At 41.0% G+C, this 23369-nt stretch overlaps 1 protein-coding gene across 1 annotated transcript; it reads right to left on the bottom strand.

The window, feature by feature from the left end:
* Nucleotides 1-19832: 19832 nt before the first annotated feature.
* LOC138898707 (uncharacterized) lies at nt 19833-21122 on the bottom strand. The gene has a single exon (XM_070184799.1). The coding sequence runs from the start codon at nt 21120-21122 to the stop codon at nt 19833-19835; it is 1290 nt and encodes a 429-aa protein (XP_070040900.1).
* Nucleotides 21123-23369: the final 2247 nt, after the last annotated feature.

Genomic DNA, 23369 nt, shown 5'->3' with positions numbered 1-23369 from the left:
GCGGCCGCACATCAGCCATTTCTCTGTCATCAGAGAGTTGGCATCTTTTGGGTTTCAGAGGTGCTACCGCAAGTGAAATTGTGCTGATTGCACTTCACTTTTGCGTCCGCACAACAAAATTGAGCAATCCACAAGTCCTCATCTGCGGCCGCGTGAAAAATTGTGCGGACCACAGATCATTTCCCTACAAGAATGTTTTAACTGTGTACCCTCACTGTGTTTTTTGGTATATAGCTTACTTTTATATCTCCTGTGTATGTCTGAACATTGAATTGCAACTAACAATTACCTTTGATTTATACAGACAATGGTTCGATCTAGAGGATGCAGCGACATATCTAAAGGACAAGGTGAACCTTCTCGGGGTCGAGGCAAGAAAACTATAGCCAGTGGAGGTAGAGGTGCAGATCTCTCCAAGGCAAGATCATATGTCCCGTCTAGGGAAGCATCAGAGGGAAACTCAACCTCTGTTCAAGAGCATTCAGCCGGAGAGTCAAGGCCGCAAAGGAGATATGAACTCATGGACGAGCCGTCCTCATCTCATAGCACTTCCGAGGAATCGGAGAGTGCTAGTTAGGCTTCAAAGCCATCGGCTACACTAGTCCCTGAGGCAAAAAATGCACCAGTTCAGGATATCCCCGATGCGGGCATAAGAGGAGATGCTACAGCTGTGGGTCTTGAAATATCGAAGAAGAAAGAAGTTTGAGAGGACTGATTTGTTAGCTTGGCTGCCTTCACCAGCTTTCATACATGGTGGCCAGCAAGGTCGCCAACACTTGAGCGGTAGTTTCTGTTGAAAGATTTAGAGAGGTACAACTCGACCGTTTTGAGGCAGTTCAGGGCAAGGGGTGGATGTGGTTCACTCAGAGTGTAGTAGATGCCAAAGAGTAGCTTGTCTGGGAATTCTACGCCAATGTAGAGCATATCAAAAAAGGGACAAAGGTGACCAAAGTGCATAACCTCAAAGTGAGGTTCGATCAACATAAACTTAACACATACTTGGGCTTCGAAGATGTAGAGCCGAAGGAGTATTTGGAGAAGTTTGCACTAGGAGACACAATCCGACATTAGTTAGCGGAGATTCTAGCAGCACCAGGGCCATAACCACCATGGAGTTTCGTTGGGGTTCCTATCCACTGGAGCACTCTAAATTTTGAGGCGAAGGGGTGGCAAACCTTTATCTGCAGCAGACTAGACTCGAGCCAAAATGAGACTCACCTTCCCATTCCTCGGAAAGTTTGGTTGCTTCTAATATGGCCGGGTACCCTATCAATGTGGGTGACGTGATGTCGGCCAACATCTCAAGGATTGCTCGCCAAGATGACCTATCTTACCCGTATCCTAACACTATTTTAGAATATCTCACGGATGCAAGGGTAGAGCCGAGGGATTATGACACAAAGGTGAAGCCGAAGAAGCCTTTTACTTGGTATTCATTGATGGATGTGAATAATCCGAAGAATAAAGTTCAGCCTCCTACCACTGCATACTAGTCTGATGAGCCAGCTATGGTAGCTACTGAGGCAATTGATGTTCCATCCACTTCAGCCAAGCCTTCCTCCAGTGTCGCAGCTATGCCTCCGCCCTCCTCCACAACCCCTACTACAGCTCCCACCTCGTCTTTGAAGCCAGTGCCCGTGCCTCCTCATCCACTATCTAGACTGCGAGTCTCCCAGACATTGGCTAGTGTCAACAACTAGATGCAGACAGCCACTGTAAAGTTGACTGACATGTCCAGTACTGTTGCAGTGTAGTCCACCTCACAGGCATCATAGGTTCCCTCTAACATTGAGGAGACATTGAAGAAAATTCTGGTGAACCAGAAGACTATTATGGACACTTTGGTACAGCATAGGTCGGTGATTGAAGAGCTGGGAAAGGAAGTAAAGAAGATGAGAAAGTCCCAAGCCAGCAAGAAGTTAGTGGACAAGCTCCGGAGATAGGTGACCAGGCTTGCTACAACCGGAGATCTCCCTTTTGATATGCTGCTTGACCCACACCATTTCGCCCCAGATCCTTCACCACCATCTGCACCGGTGGCACCAGTTAGCCAGTCTAAAGAGCCAGACCTTGCTGCCGACACTTTTGAGGTAGTGCATCAGATGTTCACCAACCCAGCCACATGTAGAGTTGAGGATGATGAGATTATGTTGGCTGATCTTGAGGGCGATGACATTGTTGGGGATACAGAGATGTCCAAGGAGCGATAGGGAGTTTTCTTCACTCTTCCCTCTTTTACTCTTATTTTGCTAAGTATTGGGGATAATGCTTACTTTTATTCAGGGGGGGAGGGAGGAGGGCAAGGGTATGGAGTTTATTTGATACATTTGGTACTTTGATACATTTGGCATATAATAATTTAATCATATTCTCTCTTTTCTTATTTGTATGTATATATCTTTTCTCTCTCTAACTATGTAGATTCATTCTATCCTTAGTAGTTTTGTTCATTAGCTTCTTTATCTTTGTTTTTGCTTATTAACTTCTTTTTATATTTTAGTAGTGTATCAGCTCGTGTTTTATTTAGTAGCTTCTTTTTATGTTTTAGTAGATAATAAGCCTTTGGTTTTCTTAATGCCATGATTCTTTCCAAAGGTAGTTTTAGTGTGAACCGGGTGACTCGTCCCAATGATGGATGGCGTGACAACCTTCTTAAGGGAATGAGTCCGATTTTGAGTTTAGATAATAATAGTAGTAATATTGAATAAAAAGATATAATTAAGTCATGTTCGAAGAGTCAACCATGCTTCAATTGGCACCAACATACTTAACTACGTGCTTATGGCTAGAGACAAGGTTTTTGAAAGAAATAGCTCTATTTAGTGACTTTGTGACTCTTGTGTTGACTTTGAAAATCATCGAGTGGTTTGATTGGACCATAGTGATATTTAAACTTGAATGTGGTCGTAGTGCGCCCTTGACTCTGTCCTCTTTTACAATCTGGTTGCGTGAGGGATGAGATGAATTGTTGCTAGTCCATGTATCAGTGCAAAGGGTTTAGAATTTTCCCCGAATGTGTTTCAAGGCAAAATCCTAAATTTTGTTTGGTTTGAGACGTGATTGTAGGCTCTCCTTGGCCCGTTTAAGTTTTCTATTGCCAACCAATGTCATTATCCCTAGTCAACCCCTTTGAGACTCTAGCCTTTTTCATTTGATAACCATGTTATAAGCCTTTACCCGTTTTGTCGTGATCCTCTCTTGGCACCCGAGTTTCCTTAACACTCTTGTGAAACAAATGACTTAAAACGTAAGTTTGGGGGGAAAGATGAGGAACTTGAAAAGGGTATCAAGGCACAAAAAGAGAAAATAAATGTTCTCTATAATAAGAGAAGGCAAGAAAAGAAAATAACAAAAAGAAAAATGCAAAAAAATGGAAGGGTTGAATGGATTCAAAAAGAGGTAATGATCCCAAACATGGAGAAATCAACAAAAAAGGAGAAACAGAATGAAATGACCAAGAAAGAGTGATGATAAGTCTCTCTAGTCCCCAATGTAAAGAATTTGCCTCTAAGAATTGGCAAAGTGTGAGCCGAGAAATGAAAGATGGAGTGCTTAAGGAAAGGTGTAACCACATACCCATACGGTATCCTACCCTAACCCAAAAGTCTTCATTACATCCCGAAAGAAGTCCTACTTAATTTTAAATCGAGTGAGCTTACATTAGTGGATATCTACATAAGGGGCGAGCCTATGGTACTTGAAGCCGTACTTGTGACATTCTCTTGAGAGAGATGAGTGAACCTTTCATAAATCTTTGGATTGAGTGCTAAATTTCTTAAGTGAACTTGGCAAATGGAAAGTAGAGGAGGAAGAGTTTGGAGTCCACAATAACCTACATGATAGAGCAAGGGTCCTTAATGAGTAAAGTCAATTCTTGAAGTTCAATTGTCACATTAGAACTATATGTGCATGAATGTTTAACTTGTCTCCTTGTTGATAATGCATGAGTAGTGTGGGTAATTGTTAGTCTTGTGAACACCTAATCTTTGAATATATTTGAATCTTCATCACTTTTTTGTATTTAATATTTTCTAGGTTTAATCTTGATATTTTAACTTTTATATTATTTTTATTAGTAGGCTTTATTAGAGAATATGTAACATTTTTAACAAAGTCTATTACAAAACGGACGGAAGAATTTATTTTAATCATGGACCAAATCTAATAAAATTACTTTCAACTTCCCTACACCATTTCCTTGTCCCATCACCCACCTACTATACTATTCACGTGTTACATCTCACTCCCTTTTCACTATTCCCTTGTCCCATCACCCCCTACTACACTATTCACATGTCACATCTTACTCCCCTTTCACTATTCCATTGTCCTATCGCCCTCTTCCTACACTCTTTCCTCTCTTATCTTTTACTCCCTCCATTTCAATTTATGTGAACTCATTTGACTGGTACAGAGTTTAAGAAAAGAGAGAGGACTTTTGAACTTGTAGTGTAAAATGAGGCACATATATTTTGTGTGGCTATAAATCATTGCATAAAGTAAATTGTATCCAAATAAGGAAAGATGTCATTTTTTTTTGTACGGACTAAAAATGAAATAGGTTCACATAAATTAAAACGGAGGGAGTATTATTTAAACACCCCCAAACTTCACCTCAAAAGGGAGCACTTTCTTCCTCCATAGATAGCCAGAAAAAACCTTCTTCCTCCTCCAAAAAATGACCTCCAAGACAGCCTCAAAATCACCCCGAAAACCTCTCCAAGACCTACTCAAATCAGCCTTAAACTACCCTTAAATTCCAGCCCCAAACCCAACTGAAGACAACCCCCAAACTGCCACCCAAACACCATGTAGAGCATCATCTTTAGCCACCTCTTTGACGCCAAAAACCAATCAAAATCCAGCAGCCTTTTAGCTACAAAAACCAACTGAAACTACCCCCAAAACATAGCAAAAAAGAACCACCAATCGCACCCTGAATTCCACAAAAAGCAGCCCGAAATTATAGCAAAAGCTGCCCAAAAATGCAGCAAAACAGCTGCAAAACCTACCTCCATTAACGCCAATTTTCAGCTCCAAAACTGCTGCAAAAATGCAGCGATTCTCCCTCTAAAAACCAGCTCGCAAGCATCACAAAACCAGCAGGAAAAAGGCCACCCTTGGTTGCTAAAATTTGAGTGAAAACAGTCCAGGAAAAGTCCCCGACGAGGTCTTGGTTCGAGGTTCCGGTGTACGGTCAGTTACGAGTTGACGACGAAGGTCTCATTTTTGTTTTTGGATCTTTTCACTTTGAACGAGATTATGTACCAGTCGGAGATCTTTTCTTATCAATATACTTGAAAATCGTTGCATATTGAAGGTTTGTTTCCCTGCTCTTATCAGTATTTCCACTAAAGTTTCATGTTTTGAATTATCTATGTGATTATGTGGTGTGTTTAACTGTTGAATCAATATGAAAGTTTGAGTGGTTTATTGCTCTCTGTTTCATCAACGACAAATGCTACTGTGTTTTGAATCAATCTTTTACTAAGTGCATATCTTGTTTAATAGTTATTCTTGTCAAGTGGGGTTCTTATGGCTTTATGTTGGGTGTGAGTATTAATCATGAATTGGAAAAGTCAAATGAGCTACTGTTTGATTTGGTAGAGATCACGTCGGAGTTTAGCATGAGCTTTCATTTTATTCCATTAATTTTCTTCATCAAGAATTAAGTATAGATAAAATAGAATGAATAAGTAGGATTTATTTGCTTGTCGTATTATCGCATTATACTCGGCATAATCGATACCTCTAGTAATATTTAATAATCAATCTTACCTTTTCCGTAATTCTACCCCGTAACCTTTGAGCCTCACAATAATCCCAAACTTAGCAAATAATTAAACAACTTTGAATAACGTAGTGTGCTTTAGGTGTGGCCAATAATAAATTATCGTGACTATGGGTACGGTTCCCGTGGCATAATCATGGTACGTAATTCCAAATTCAAGTGCACGCTTATGTAACTTGACCTTAACTGCAAAGTCATAATAAAATTATAACGTTATTTACAATGTAATTTTGTCCTTTAATAATAATCAATCAATGAAAGCGGACATAGGTAAAACATGAGAACCAATTAAACACAGATTATCCAAAAATAATATAAGCCAAATATAGTCAATCAAGCGACCATGCTAGAACCATGAGATTCAGGGAGTGCCTCACACCTTCTCCTTGGTCAACAGAATTTCTTACCCAATCTCCTATTTCCGCAGATCAATAATAAACATAGTCAAATCTTTCTTTGAATAGGGATTCAAATAAAAGGTGACTTGGAACACTAAAACTCAATTCTATATGACGACTCTGAACAATAAAATAATTCCTAATTCAAAATATCACTTTGATTGAAAAAACTCTTTTAACTCACAACAATCTAACACACATATATCTTTGGGGATAAAAAGGGGTGTGACAGGTCCCAACTGATGGGTGGATGGCTCACATTTGACTCGTTGAAATGACCCTTAACCTTTGGAGGTGAGAACTAATTTACTTGCTTGAGGACAAGCAAAGACTTAAGTTTGGGGGAGTTGATAAGTGGGGATTTTGACTTCTTATTAGCACCTTTTATCTTTTGTTTTGTTCCGAAAGTATTGAATTATGTTCCCGAAAATAATGAAATTGTGCAAATTGCAGGAATGCTGGAAGTTTGGTCTCTCGAGATAAAATCTGACTCAAAAAGGAGTGTTGCAAAGCACAAGGCAATAAAGGGCACAAAAGCACAAATGTACGGTCCGCAGAAGAAATTCTACGGCCGCAGAAGGAATTACGGATCGCAAAATTCCACCTGCGACCGTAAACTAAGAAGAAAAACCCAACAGGACTTTCAACAATGTGCGGGCGCAGAACTGGGCTTTTACTGACAAAGATGCAAAGTTTAGAGAATATGCAAGAAAAACAAGTCGTGGAGCCTTGTGAAGTGCGGTCGCAGAAGTTGCCTCGTTGCCGCAATTCAGCAATGTACGGCCGTACAACTCACCTTCCTGCCAGCTGAAGAAATTTGCGGACCGCACATGGAATTGTTCGGCCGCAGAACCTCCTGAGGGGCATTTTTGTCTGCGATTTTTGGCCATGTATAAATAGATGAGTTTCACAAAATTAGGTCAAGTTTGAACATTAAAAGCTGTTGTAGCCGTTTCTTTTTACTACTTTAGGAAGTTTTACATTATTTCGGTGTATTAACATTAGATTTCATCATTTTAATCTTTCATTATGGATTTAATTAGCTTTTCTTCTTTATTCTCTTCAATACCCATTATGAGTAGCTAGATTTTTACTAGGGTTGTGACCCAACCCTAGTGTGTAAACCTTATGGGTGATTAATTTAATGCTTGTTTATGATTGGGTGTTGATTAGTTCATGCTTCAATTTTAGAATTAATGGTTGCAAACATTGATTCATGCCTATTTGACTTAATCTCTACTTGAGAAAGAGAGACCTAGTTTAAGATAACTCGGCTAACAAGGAATTGGGTTAATTGAGAGATTGATTAGCCTAATTAATGGGTTCAAACTAGAGATAGTAAGAACCCGACTTGAGGTCATATCAACTATTTTGTTTGATACCCATTTAGACTTGAGAAAGTCAAATTGGGAAAAATCACTCTCTGACCGAGAGGTATTGAGTGGGTGACGTAGAGTTGAGAGCTATAATACAATCAACGAAACAAGTCTTAACGTCTTTATCCCACTAGGCAAATACCTAGGTCATGGTCACAGCTCTAGTCCTTTAAACTATTTGGAAAAACATCAAAATATTCATCTCTAGTCTATTTACCTTAGATTACAATCATTAGAGTTATAGTAGAAGTAGAAATCAAAACTTTATTGTAGAAGTGCAATTTAGGTAGCCCATTCACTTGCTTCGAATATATACTTTTGACACCCCTTATAACTCCCAGTGAATTCAACCCCGACTCATAGTTAGGTAATTATTATTGCATACGACTGTATCATATCTCTTGTTGAGGTGTGTTATGGATTTCACCAACAAACTCTCTCAAAAACATCTCTGAAAACTGAGCCCAAGTGGGCGGTGCTGCATTGGCTGGTCTACCCTCCTCATATACTTGCCACCACTGATACGTTGCTCCCGACAGTTGAAATATAGTAAAAGCAACTCCGCCCACCTCCACAATACACATGGTGTGGAGAATACGGTGAGACTTCTCTAGAAATCCGTGTTCATCCTCGGTAGTTGTGCCACTGAAAGTAGGTGGACTATACCTCTTGAACCTCTCAAGCCTCTTCTGCTCCTCCTATGATGCCCCAAGCTTGACCTCAGGCTGAACCAAAATAACAGGTTGTACCAGCACCACACCCGAAACCTGACCAATGTGAGCCCGCTACTCTGTAGTACGGGCGATTAGAGTCTGAGCTCCTCCTCCAATATGCGAAGTAGTTGGTGTAACGGATATTAATCCCACCTGAGCCAAGGTACCAAAAATGTGCTAAAGTCTCCTGAAGTCCGGGGGTAACAACAGGCGCCTCTGGTGCCTGTCCCCCAACCGGAGCTACTGGAGGCTCATCAACTACTACTCTGGCAGGTGATCTAGCTATGGCACGTGCCGATCCTCGACCTCTACCTCGGCCCCGGCCTCTCGTGGCTCTAGTAGGAGGCGCGGGTGTTTGCTCAGCTGATCCGGTAGCACGTGTTCTCACTATCTGTTAGAGAATAGAGATACAAAGGCTCAAACTTCGAAATTAACAAATCTGCGCGACAAGAATGAATGAAGTGGAGTTTTCCTAATATATCCGTAGCCTCTCTAAGATAAGTACAAATGTCTTTGTACCGATCCGTAAGACTCTACTAAACTCACTCGTGACTCGTAGAACCTATGAACCTAGAGCTCTGATACCAACTTGTCACGACCTCAAATTCCAAACTTGTCACGACCCCAAATTCCCTCCGTAGGAGGTCGTGATGGCACCTAATATCTAAGACTAGGTAAGCCAATTACTATAATAATTAAGATAGTTCTTAACAATGATAGTTTGAAACACAGTTTAATATGATTACCGAAACAAGAGCGAAATTAGCCTACACGACAATAGTCATAACAACCTTCCAGGACTGGTAATACAGAGTCACGAACTCTAGCTAGGTACATGGAAATATCTCAAAGATCAAAATACAATACTGTTCAAATAACAAGCTGAGAGTACAATGAAAGGAAAATAACTCCAAGGGACTTCGACGACCAAGCAGCTCTACCTTGAATTCTCGCGATCAACAAGATAACTCTGCCCAAGTCTGATATCTCCAATACCTGGCTCTGCACAAAAATGTGCAGAAGTGTAGTATGAGTACACCACGGTCGGTACCCAGTAAGTATCAAGACTAACCTCAGTGGAGTAGTGACGAGGTACAAGTCAAGATATTCACTAGATATAATAACATGTGCAGTATAGAAGAATAAAGCTAACAATAGAAAGTAGAAATTACTAAATGGCAACAAGAATCAAAAAGTAATATAAACAGTAAAGCAATAAGAACACCGTGAAGTATCGTTAAAACCGAATAAGAAACACAAAGGACAACAAATTAATCAAGTCGTTCTAACACAAGTTTCACAATGAATCACTTCGTGATACCTCATATCACAATCATAAGTCACGGGTCTCAACCCAACATCCTATGCTCATGGCACCTTGTTCCCACATTTTAAATCATAACCGCATGGACAACTCACGTGCCAATGTCTCAATCCGCCTGGCATGATCATAGGCTCACATTCACAATCCCCCCGGCATGATCATAGGCTCACATTCACAATCCCCCCGATGTAGTCACAAGCTAACAATAACAATCCGCCTGGCTGGTCACATGCTCAATATCACAACCCGTCTAGCATGTTCACAAGCTCAGTATCAACATGAAAAAAGATAATATAAGAGCACATGGGCATGATCAATAAATGTCAAGTTTCGTACTCTTGAGCTAGTATAGGTGGCATGCTACAGTGTATGCTTGTGCGAGTGTACTACTGTAGCCCAAGTCAACAAGTAATATCAAAGACATCGAGTAGCTCATCGACGCAACAAAACAAGTCACATAAGGTGTATGACATACAAAAGGAAAAATACACCATCACACTAAAATCACCAACACAATATCCCCAAGCCATCACACATCATCCCTAACATTACGACCCTTATCTCTCTGATAGCCACCCGTATCACTCCTCCCTGATAATATCGTTAGCCACCCTTATCTCTCTGATAGCCACCCGTATCACTCCGTATAATAGCCACCCTTATCACTCTGCTCGGGACATTAACATTTCCCACCCTTAGCTTTCCAATTGTCACTCGTATCACTCTTTGTAATAGCCACTCTTATCACTCTACCGGGACAATAACACAATAACCACTCTTATCACTATGTACATTCAACAACAGTGAGACACCACCCTTATGCCCCGTATAACAAAAACGGTGAAATGTGATCTCGGCCAAACCCACACCATAATTTAGAAGTGAGGCGGTCGATGCAACAATAAACCCAACGAAGGTCGGGATCGAATCCACAGGGAGTTAGAATATGTGATTAGGTGTATATCTAAGTAAATTGCAAGTTTTGACTCCAATTACACTTCCACAAACTTGATTGGTGTTCTACTTCTACTTTACTCTATTGTTTGCGAGTATAAAACTAAGGAAAATATTTTTGGTTTTGAGTTTTTCAAATGATTAAAAAGGACTAGGGTCATGACTTCTACCTAGGTAGTTATCTAATGGGTTGTAAACTCAAGGGCAAATTTGATTAGTTAGGGTCATGATGTAGCAATCACATCGGGTACCCACTCTATACCGCTTGATAGTTTGAGTGATTTTGCCCAATTTGGCTTTCTCAAGACCAATTGGGTATTTGCACAATACAAGTGATATTAGCTCAAGTCGGGTATTACTATCTCTCGGTTTAACCCTTTAATTGGGGATATAAATTTCTTGAGTTCACCCCAATTTATTGTTAGCCAAGTTTTTCTAGACTTAGTCTCTCTATCTCAAGTACAGGCTAAGTCAAATAGGCATGAATCAATGTTTGCAACCATTGATTCTAGGAGTCAATCATGAACAAGGCTAAATATCACTAGCCCAATAAAAAATAAGCCCTAAATTAAACACCCATCAAATACCCACACTAGGGTTGGGTCACAACCCTAGCTAAAGATTTATACTATAGCAAACACAACAGCTCAGGTGCACTTCTCAAAACTAAACTTAACCTAAAAATGATAAAAAATTCTATTTATACTAAGCTAAAAATATCTAACAAAAATACCCCTATGAACGTTGTGCGGCCGCATAATTCTGGTGCGGTCCACATAATGAGCTACTGCGGTCACACAATTATCGTGCGGTCCACATTCTTGGGACTTTGGGCTTGGAACCTGGGGGCTTTTATGGTCTGCATGAAAATGGGTGCGGCCGCACTTATGATTATGCGGCCGCACAAAACTGTTGCGGTCCGCACTCCTTGCTTTTTGGACTTGACAGCTCTCTGATTCTTCAACCTTGCAGACCGCATAATAATGAATGCAGCCGCACAATTTTGGTGCGGTCCGCATGCCTTTTTCTGGCCCAAGAACAACTCTCTGAATCTCCAATCTGCGGCCGCACTAGAATTGTGCGATCCGCACTGCTTGCCTTTTTGCCTTGTTTTGATTCTTGTTCACTTTTGACTCCTTTATGAGTTGATTTTGACTTCTTTGGCCCGTGTCCCAATATTCCTGCAAGTAAGCACATTTTGTTAGTTTCCGGGAATGCCTTTAAGCATTTTTGAGCTAAATCGCAAGTAAAAGAGAGCAAATAATTGGTCAAAATTTATTAACTCCCCCAAACTTAAGCTTTTGCTTGTCCTCAAGCAAATAAAGCAATTCCCACCTCCACTAGAAAAAGAGATATTTCAGCTGGCCTAAGGTAAATCAATCACACATCAATTGGGACCAACAATTACCCACAACACATATGAATTATCAACAATGCAATGATTTTCTAATGTGACACTAAAGCATCAAGAGTTGACTCTATTCATCAAGGAAGCTCGTTCTTTCGCATAGGTCATTGTGGATCCCAAACTCCTCCTCATCTACTCTCCATTAGCACATCTCACTTTAGAATGCAACACTCGATACAAGTATTGTGAGCTCAAAAGAATGCCACAAGTCCGACTCTACGTACCATAAGCTTGTCGCTCATGTAAATCACCACTAATGTAAGCTCACTCAACTTGAAATCATGTAGGGCTTTTGCGGGATGTAATGAAGGTTTTTGGACCAAGGTAGGATTTGTTGGAATAGAATAATATCATCTTTCCTTAAGCACTACATTTTCTCTTTTCGGTTCATACTTTTTCGACTCTTTAAGTTTCTTCTTCCTCGGTGGAACTAGAGAGACGTAACGCCGCTCTTTCTTGATCATGACATTCATTCTTCTCATTTTCTATTTAATTCAGCCTTTTATCCTCATTTTCTTTTGAATTCCCCTCAACTCTTCACTTTATTCACTTTCTTTTTGTCATTTTTCTTTTTGTTCTTCCTTTCTTTTCTTTTTACCTTCCCTTTTCTTCATTTCTTTCTCTTCTTTGTACCTTTTATCACTGCAATCTCCTCGTCTCTCCCCCAAACTTATGTTTTTACCAATTATTTCTCAAGAATGCTAAGGAAAGATTGGGTGCCAAGAGAGGGCCATTTCAGAACGGATAAAGGCTTGTAACTTGGTTATTAAAAGACAAAGGCTTCGGCTCAAAGGGGTTGACTAGGGATGTCACATTGGTAGGCTATGGAAGATTTCAATTTTAAATTGGATCAAGGAGAACCTACAATCATTTCTCAAGCCAAGCTACACTTAGAATTTCGCCTAGAAAAATATTCGGGGCCAGTTCTAGACTATTGGAATGGAAACTTGGACTTGTAATTCAATACCTCACCTCTCACACTGCTGGATTGCTAAAGATAACGGATTCGAGATCCCACAACAACCCTATCTAAGATTGAGAATCACAAATGGCTCGATTGAACCACTCGATGATTGTTTGAGTCAACACAGGAGTCTAAAGGTCACAACTAGAGCTATTTTATGCCAACAACTTTGTTTTTAACCATAAGGTCAGAAGTAAATGTGTTGGTACCAAGTGAAGCATGCTCAAGACACTTTTATTCATTACTACTATATTTTGTCAAAACATAAAAGAAAACGAACCCAATCCCTTAAGAAGGTTGTCACGCCATCCATCGTTGGGAAGAGCTATCCGGTTCACACAAAATTCACCTTTGGAAAGAACTGTGGCATTAAAAAAACCAAAGGCTTATAGTTCACTCAAAACTTAAAAAAAAAGCTACTAAAGTAAATAAGAAGTTATACTACTAAGGAAAAGCAAACTAAAGAAGCTATGAAGTAAACTATGGGAAGGAGATAAATGAATATAAAAAGCGAAGTCAAATGAATATATACATAAGGTAAATGAAAATTAACATCAAATAGGGAGAATATATACATACCAAAGGAAAATAAATACTAAATAAAAAATAATATCAGAGTTATTACAGCCCAAATGTCAAATGTCAAAGTCAAATAATCAAAATAGACCACCCCCAAATGAAAATAAGCATTGTCCTTAATGCTTAACAAAAATAAGAACAGGGAAAGGGTAGGGAGTTAAGAGAACTCTCTCTGTGGTCTCAGTATGCATAGGATCATCAGCACCCTCTGTCTCCTCCAACTGTATGTTATCATCTCTTGGTTGAGAGACAACAGGGTTGCATCTGTATCATCTCCTTCGCAGTGTGTGCAGTCGCAACCGGCTCCTCAAACTGGCCAGGTGCTGCCTCTAGTGCCTCTGCTGGTGCTGCCTATGCTGCTAGGACTGTCTACTCCATAACGAAGCCTAATGGAAGATCTCTGGCAGATGCAATCCTTTCAACCTCTTGGTCAACTTCTCTACCGACGTCTTTGATGCCTAGGATTTACGAATCTTCTTGACTTGTTTGCCCAAATCCTTAATGACCTTCTCATCCGTTGCCAGAGTATCAACAATGTTCTTCTGGTTCTCCAGAATCATCTTCAATGTTTCCTCCACTGACGGAGGTACTTGTGGCTCTGTTGGGGTTGAGGACTATGATGCAACAACACTGGATATATCAGTTAGCTTTGTTGTAGCTGCCTGCATCCAGTTGTTAAGACTCGCCAATGTTTGGGAGACTCGCAGTGCAGTCTGAGGATATGTAGATGAAGCCGGCACTGATAATGGCACTAATAGTCTAGCAGAAGTAGGTGGTCCAAAAGACGAAGGTGGCATGGATGTTGTCCCGGTAGAAGTACCGGCTGTGGTGGATGGCTCGGTAGCTGAATCAGTAACCACTACGGCTGGCTCCTCAGACTGGCCAGTGGAGGTAGTAGCTTTACCCTTAAATTTCGGGTTGTTAGTTCCTTGAAGGTGGTACCTAGAGAAAGGCTTCTTGGCCTTCACCGCGGTGTCATAATGCCTTGGCTCCACCCCTTGGTCCTTGAAATATTCTGTAAGGAAGTACGGCTATGGATAGGATCTTTCACCCTTCTAGACAACTAAAGTGATGTTGATGGACACGGTGGCAATATTTATCGGAAACCCCACCATAATTGAAGCCACCAAGACTGCACGGGGAAGTGGAAGCATGTTTTCATTGAGTCATGGGTCAATGCGGCTACACACAAATGTTTGCCACCCTTTTGCTTCAAAGTTTAGGGTGTCCCGGACAATTGGAACCCCTGTTGTAAGCCACGGAGGTGTTGACCCTAGAATTTCCAGAATCGCAGCTAACCACGGATGAGTTACGTCACCCATAGCCAGCTTCTCTTGGTATTGGACTGCCTCAACATCCTTAAACCCCACATACTTGTTCTGTGCACATGCGTCAAAGCGGGTTTTCAGATTCCACACTTTTGTTGCCTTAGTTCCCTTTTTTATGTGAGCAACATTTGCGTAGAATTCCTTGACCAAGTACTCATTTTCATCTAGGACACTGGTGGTGAACCATTTCCATCCTTTCCGCTCCTGGAATTGCCTAAGGACATTGGGGTTGTGCTTGTTCAAATCTTTCATCAGAAGTTATCGCTCAAGAGTGAGCGAACTCTGTGGCCACAATTCCCTAAACTTTGCAAAGGCGATAGCACTTACAAATCTATCCTCTCATACCTCTGGTCTCCAAACCTCCGACTGCAGTATCACCATCTATCCCATTATCTGGGACATCATCATCATCGTCCACATTAATTGGGTTAGCTGGAGCATGTGAGGAAGAGGGTTCATAATCTTGACTACCCTCTTCTGAACCTTCAGACGAACTGACAGCTGAAGAAGACTCATCTACCAAATGAAATCTCCCCGAGAATTATTGTGATTGGGCTTTCGTCTGTTCTTGTACGGATTAACCCTCAGAAGCTTCCCCAGATGGGATATACTCACTGGTTTCCGAGGGTTTGGGAGGTCTGTTGATTGTAACTTTCTTACTTATAGCCCTTTGAAGTGCTAGAGGTAGGTTGTTTTTACCTCGACCTCAGCCTCGGGAGGGTCCTGCCCTCCCTTGCGATGCATCTCCTCTACCACATGAGCGAAGCATTGTCTGCAATGCATAAGAATAAGAGCCAGTTAGATTTGAAAACCGTAGGTGCATGTATAACAATTGCAGTAAAGCAGTATCAGAAGGGGCATTGCAGACCGCACAAAAGTGAGTGCGACCGCAAACTGCCCAGTGCGGACCGTACAAAAGTGAGTGCAGCCGCAAACTGCTCAGTGCGGACCGCACAAAAGTGAGTGCGGCCGCATAACCAAAAATGTGGACCACACAATTTTAAGTACGGCCGCACAGCCCCAGGTTCAGACTACTGGGGTCTCTGATGTTTCATCAGTACGGATCACACAAAAATGAGTGAGGGCGCACAAGTCCACTGCGGACCGCACAATTTTGAGTGCGACCGCATAATTCAAGCACACAATTTTTGTAACTCAGAGAGCTGCGGACCACACAAAAGTGTGTGAGGCTGCATAACCTCTAGTGCGGACCGCACAAAAATGGGTACTGCCACATAATTCAAAATTCATTGGCACTTTTTTTTGGGTTCATGCAATGTTTTCATTATCTAGAGATGGTTTGCACCATTAAACATGGATAGCTACTTACCCAGACCCCACTTAACACTTAATATACTACCCACATGATTATAAGTAGAAAAAGACTAACTATTAACATTTTAGACATGTAATTAACCCTAAAATCAAAGAACAAAACAAAACAAAAGATGAAAAATCTATAGATGGAATTAACATACCAGTTATGAAGATGCAGGTGATGAAATGAGGGAGAATTTGAGAGCAATGGGTAAATTTACTGTGCTAGTTTAGCTTCAGGGCACAGAAGATCGAAAAGTGTAAAAATGATGAGAGAAGCCCTATATATACTTTTACCCGTGGCCCCCAGATATTTACCTGAATGTGGCCGTATAATTTTGATGCAAACCGCACTCCTTACCTGCCTTTGAAAAGTCTCGTTGCGGACCGCACAAAAGTGAGTGCGGCCGCAGCATTAGTGCGGCCGCACAAAAATGTGTGCGGCCGCAATTTGTTCAGCATTTTTACAGGCCAAACTTCAGAGACCATGCATTTTAACACTTAGCCAAAGTTTCTTGCACAATCCCTGCCATGCACACCCATTCCTGCATACACTTCAAAACTAGTTAGCACACAACAAATCCTATCTAATCTAAAAAGGAAAAACAAAATAAAGAACAAGACATGGGTTACCTCCCAAGAAGCGTCTGATTTAACGTCACGGCACGACGCATGTTACCATCAATCACTTGAAATGGAGCAACGCCATAACGTGGCCATCATCAACCTTGTCAAGATAATGTTTAACCCGGTGCCCATTGACTCTAACCACCTCATCATTCTTATTTTGTAAATCTAGAACACCAAAGGGTGTCACATGTACAACATCAAATGGGCCACTCCACTTTGATTTCAGCTTTCTCGGAAACATCCGCAATCGAGAGTTGAAAAACAGCACAAGATCACCTTCTTTGCATTCTTTGTTCCGGATATACTTGTCATGGAGGTACTTCATCGTGTCCTTATACAAGGACGAACTAGAGTATGCATGGAACCTAAACTCATCAAGTTCATTCAATTGCTCCACCCTAAGATTTGCAGCTATATCCCACTCAAGGTTAAGCTTCTTCAACGCCCACATAGCCTTATGCTCAAGTTTCACCGGAAGGTGACAAGCTTTCCCGAACACTAACCGATACGGAGACATACCAATTGGTGTTTTGTAAGCTGTTCTATAAGCTCAAAGAGCATCGTCAAGTTTCTTCGACCAATCTGTCTGATTGGCATTCATAGTCTTTGACATAATACTCTTGATCTCCCGGTTGGAGACTTCAACCTGTCCACTTGCTTGAGGATGATAGGGGGTCGACACTTTGTGAGTGACACTATACTTGGAGAGTAAAGTATCAAAATCTTTGTTGCAAAAGTGTGATCCCCCATCACTAATGATGGCCCTTGGAGTACCAAACCTTGTGAATATGTTCTTCTTCAAGAAAACTACCACACTCCGAGCTTCATTGTTGGGCAAAGCCACAACTTCAACCAATTTGGACATGTAATCCACAGCTACCAATATATAGGTGTTCCCACATGAGCTCACAAACGGACCCATAATATCAATGCCCCAAACATCAAAAATATCAATATCTAGGATGGTGGTGAGAGACATTTAATTTTTCTTGGAGATCCCACCGGCCCTTTGGCATTCATCACAATACTTAACGAGATTGCTAGCATCCCTGTAAAGGGTAGGCCAATAGAATCCACAGCTTAGCACATTTGTAGCAGTTCTCGCTCCACCATGGTGACCACTATATGGTGAAGAGTGGTAAGCTTCAAGAACACCCAATTGTTCTTCTTCTGGTGCACATCTTCGGATAACACCATCAGTACAAATTTTGAGGAGATATGGCTCATCCCAATAGTAGTCCAGGCAGTCCCATTTGAGCTTCTTCCTTTAGTTTGAAGAGAGCTTATTCAAGACAATGCCACTCACAAGATAGTTAGCTGCATCGGCGAACCAAGGCATCACAGTCATAGAAATGGAAAGGAGTTGTTCGTCAGGAAATGAATCATTGATATCAAGGACATCATATAGCCTCCCCTCCTCCTCCAATCGAGACAAGTGGTCCGCCACTTGATTCTCACTACCCTTGTAGTCTTGAATCTCTAGATCAAACTCATACAATTGAAGAACCCACTGCATCAACCTTGCCTTAGAGTCTTTCTTGCTTATCAAATAATGAAGTGCCGCATGGTCAGTATGAACAATCACCTGTGTACCCATTAGGTGCGGGCTGAACTTCTCCATAGCAAAGACAATGTCTAGGAGTTCTTTCTCGATCACCGTATAGTTGACTTGAGCCTCGTTCATAGTCTTGCTAGCATAGTAGACCGGATGAAAGATCTTGTTAATTCATCGCCCCAATACCGCTCCAACCGCCACATCGCTTGCATCACACATGAGCTCAAATGGTAAGCTCCAATTTTGCGCAGTGATAATAGGAGTGGTAGTCAACTTATACTTGAGTAGTTCAAATGCCTTCATATAATCTTCATTGAAAAGGAACTTGACATCTTTCTCCAAGAGTTTGCACAAGGGGTTTACCACCTTAGAAAAGTCCTTGATGAATAGGCGGTAAAACCCCGCATGACCTATAAAGCCCCTCACTCCCTTCACGGAAGTATGGGAAGGAGTTTGGATATCACTTCAATTTTTGCTTTATCAACCTCAATACCATTCTTGGAAATCTTGTGACCGAGGACAATGCCCTCTTCGACCATAAAGTAATACTTATCCCAATTCAACACCAAGTTAGTTTCCTCACAACATTCCAATACCTTATCCAAGATATCCAAGCACTCTTCAAAAGAATTCCACACGGCAGAAAAATCATCCATGAAAACCTCAAGAAAGTCCTCCACCATATCGGTGAAGATGGCCATCATGCACCATTGAAAAGTTGTCGGTACATTGCATAACCCGAATGGCATCCGCGAGAATGCAAAAGTGCCATAGGGACAAGTGAAAGTGGTCTTCTCTTGGTTTTTAGGAGCAATAAGAATATGGTTATACTCGGAATATCCATCAAGGAAGCAATAATAAGCACGTCCGACTAACCTATCCAACATTTGATCAAGAAATGGAAGCGGAAAATGGTCTTTCTGAGTAACTTTGTTGAGCTTCCTATAATCCATGCACACTCTCCACCCGGTGACAGTTCTTGTGGGGATCAATTCATTTTTTTCATTTGTTATCACAATCATGCCCCCTTTCTTTGGGACACATTGCACCGGCGAGGTCCACGAACTATCGAAAATGGGGTAAACAACCCCGGCATCCAACCATGTGATGATCTCATTCAATCATCTTTGTTGTTCTATGGAGGGTTTGGAATCATCCTACAAAATGATTTTGTGCATTCAAAAGGCGGGGCTTATACCCCAAATATCCGCAATGTCCAGCCTATTGCTTTCTTCCTCCTTTGGAGCACTGCAAGGGTGGAATCTACATGCACGTTAGTTAAGCATGAGGAAAGAATAATAGGTAAAGTGGAATAAGGTCCTAGAAATTTATACCTAAGGTGTGAAGGCAAAGGCTTTAACTCCAAGGTGGGAGGCTCCTCTATTGAGGGCTTTGTTGGTGGAGTCTTCTGGTTTTCGAGATCCAAGAAACATTTTCGGGGCTCATAAGTATATGATCCAATTCCTTGCAAAACATAGACACATTCTACAAAGCCTTACTTCTCATCCTCATCATGATTCAATAACATAGCTTCCAAGGTATCTTCAACATTTATCACAGCATTTGTGTCATCAACAATTACTTCGGTCACAAGATCCATGAATGAACACACTTCGTTGCTATTTGGCTGCCCTATTGATTTATAGACATGGAACGCCACTTTTTCATCGCCTACCCGAAAGGTGAGCTCGCCAGCTTCCACATCAACTAAGTCCTTCCCTGTATCAAGGAAAGGTCTCCCCAAAATGATTGGCACCTCGTAGTCAACTTCACAGTCAAGTATCACAAAATCTGCGGGAAGGATGAACTTGTCGACCCGAACTAACACATCATCAATTATCCCCAATGGCTTTTTCATGGTCCGATACGCCATTTGCAACCTCATAGATGTGGGTCTTGGTTGCCTAATCCCCAACGTTTTGAACATAAAATAGGGCATCAAGTTAATGCTTACCCCTAAGTCACATAAAGCTTTGGCAAAATCGACACTCCCAATAGTGCATGGGATTGTGAAAGCACCGGGGTCTTCCAACTTTGGATCCATGGAGTGCACAATAACACTCACTTGATATGTCATTTTGATCATTTCACAGTTCATTGATCTCTTCTTTGTTACCAAATCTTTCATGATCTTGGCATATCCCGACATTTGTTCTAAGGCTTCAACCAACGGCAAATTTATGGATAAACTTTTCATCATATCAATGAATTTCTTGAATTGATTCTCATTGTGTTGCTTTGCAAGTCTTTGAGGGTATGGAGGAGGAGGCCTTGGCATTGGTGCCTTAGCCTTTGGCACTACCGGCTCCAGCATGTCAATCACGTGCTCTCTAGACGAGTTCATTTCTTCTTGCGTCTCCTCCACATTTTCATCAATATCAATCCTCGCTTCTTCATTAGCTTGAACAACATTGCTTGGCTCATCATCATCTTGCACCAACACATCATCACCCGCATGTCTTCTTTGGTTTGAGGTACTAGCAACTCCACTTCTTCCACTTTTCATTGTCATGACTATTGCATGCCCCGTATTCCCACCTTTCGGGTTCACCACCATATCACTAGGTTGTGCCCCCTTTGGGCGAGTATTTAAAGCTTGAGAAATTTGGCCAAGTTGAACCTCCAAGTTGCGTATAGAATTGTTGTGGGAGGCTAATTGGGCATCAGAGTTTGTGTTTTTCTCCATCATTTGCTTAAACATGTGTTCAATCCGTCCTATTTCACTATTGGAAGAACTAGGACCTTGCGATGGATATGGAGGCAGGTTGTTTGGTTGTTGATACATCGGGGGTCTCTGAAAGACCGACCCCCAATTTTCTTGATTGCTATTGTTCCAACCCCCTTGATTGTTGTTGCCTCCCCAATTGCTTTGATTGTTGCCACCCCAATTACCCTGATTATTTCCTCCCCAGTTGCCTTGATTACCTTGATTACCCCAATTGTTTTGATTATTGTTGTTGTCACCACTCCAATTTCCTTGGTGGCCTTGGTTGTTCCAATTTCCTTGGTTTCCTTGTGATCTACATTGTTGTTGATTTGGAGCATTGCTTCTTTGACCTTGATAATTGTTGACATATTGAACCTCTTCATCTTTCTCACCATATGAATCATCTTGATTATACCCACTATTACCTTGCTCAAATTATTCTAGATGGTTTTGTACTTGTTGACCGCGTTTCCATCTCTTATTTACCATCATATTCACCCCTTCCATAGAATTCACCTGTTTCTGCCCTTGAACCCATTGAAGCTGATGTCACACCCCAAAATCGAGGAGTGCGACCACGCGCTCAACCGAGTGAACCCGACCGAGCAAGCTTGTTAGATTCCTTCTACCCAAACTCATTCATGAATAAAGAGAATATATGTTTTCCTTAATTAAACAATAAAGTGGTCATGTCTGCAATTACTAATTTCTTACCATAAGTTTCACCATTTTTTAAGTCTTAAATGGACAAGTAATACAACCATAACATAGCATAGTTTGTCTTTTCCAGCACCAATACACAACCCACACTATGTCTACGGAGCCTCTATAGATAAAAAAGAGTACAATGATAATGCCAGCAACAAGGCCTCGGCTATACCTCAAATAGAATACACAAAGTACAAAAGATGCATGACCCCGGAATGAAGTGGGGCTCACCAAGTCAGCTGGGAAGAAGGTGCACTGCTATCACTGACCAATATCTCTTGCTGTGGAACCGCCTGCATCCATTGAAAGATGCAGCGCCCCCCGCAAAAGGGACGTTAGTACTGTCGAATAGCACTAGTATGTATAACTAAACACCCTCTCAATAGAATAACAAATAATACAAACAAGATTATCATAATATCAATGAAAGTCTTAATTAACATCAAACCTCAATTTAGGATCAAGACAGTGTTTAAATTAATTCTCATATCTCACATAGGGAGATTTTTAGTATCGATATACCATTATCCGCAATCCTAGTACCACCATATTCTCAGTACGGAGTCCGATCACGACCCGATCGGCTAGGCTATCTCATTAGATACATAAACCATAATTACTCTTAATATCAATACCACCGTCTTTAACATGGAGTCCGATCACGACCCGATTGGCTAGGCTATCAATTAGGGACATCAACCACAATCATAATATCAATTACAATTTCCAGCACAATCACCACCATGTGTGCGACATGGTGTCCGATCACGACCCGATCGGCTAGGATGTATTATTTGAGACATCAACCTTTTTATATCAATCATCACATTTCATAATACTTTCACATCTTTTCGTCTCATTGGCACTAGTGGCCATAATTATAAGATCATTCTTGGCACGTTGGCCATATTTAGTATTTCATGCTCACCTTATCAATTTCAAATATTATCCTCATCATCAACAACAAACACAATTCAAATCAAAGTGTAGTACACATGTGAGCAATTTAGAGTCTAATGCGCATAGAGATATTTCACAAAATTCGGCATAATAGCCTTCATTTGAACTTGACTTAAAGTCGAAACATTATTAATGCACAACCCATATTTTAACACATCCTCAATTGGTAACATAACATGAATAGAGCATTTGGGATGCTTGCTGAACATATATCTTTCAACCCAATCTTACTCGGAATAGCCAATTTCATAATGAATCACTCGGGACTTACATAATTTACATGAATATCGTGGGATTCAATTCTAAGAGAAGAGTTTATCCAACATACCTCAATTGAGCTTCCTTAAACTCTAAAACATTCCGGAATTCTTAGCAACTTCAATCTATTTTAGAAATATAAAAAATTAAATCAAAATTAGGAAGACGATCATGGTTCTAGCTCATTTGAGCATTTTATCAAACACTAGGTGTGCACAAGGTTTCAAGGTCCTTTTATGGAGGATTCCATCATCCCACAACCCAATCTTTACCATTCTTATTTCAACAATATTCCTACACACCTTGATACCACATGCATGTAAAATAATCAACTCTCATGCCCAAAAGTTATCTTGCTAATTACCCATTTTTAGATGATATCAAAATTATGGTTTAGGG

Source organism: Nicotiana tomentosiformis, chromosome 9 (assembly GCF_000390325.3).
Source record: "Nicotiana tomentosiformis chromosome 9, ASM39032v3, whole genome shotgun sequence".
Taxonomy (NCBI): Eukaryota; Viridiplantae; Streptophyta; class Magnoliopsida; order Solanales; family Solanaceae; genus Nicotiana; species Nicotiana tomentosiformis.
This window is presented reverse-complemented; position numbering and strand designations above follow the sequence as displayed.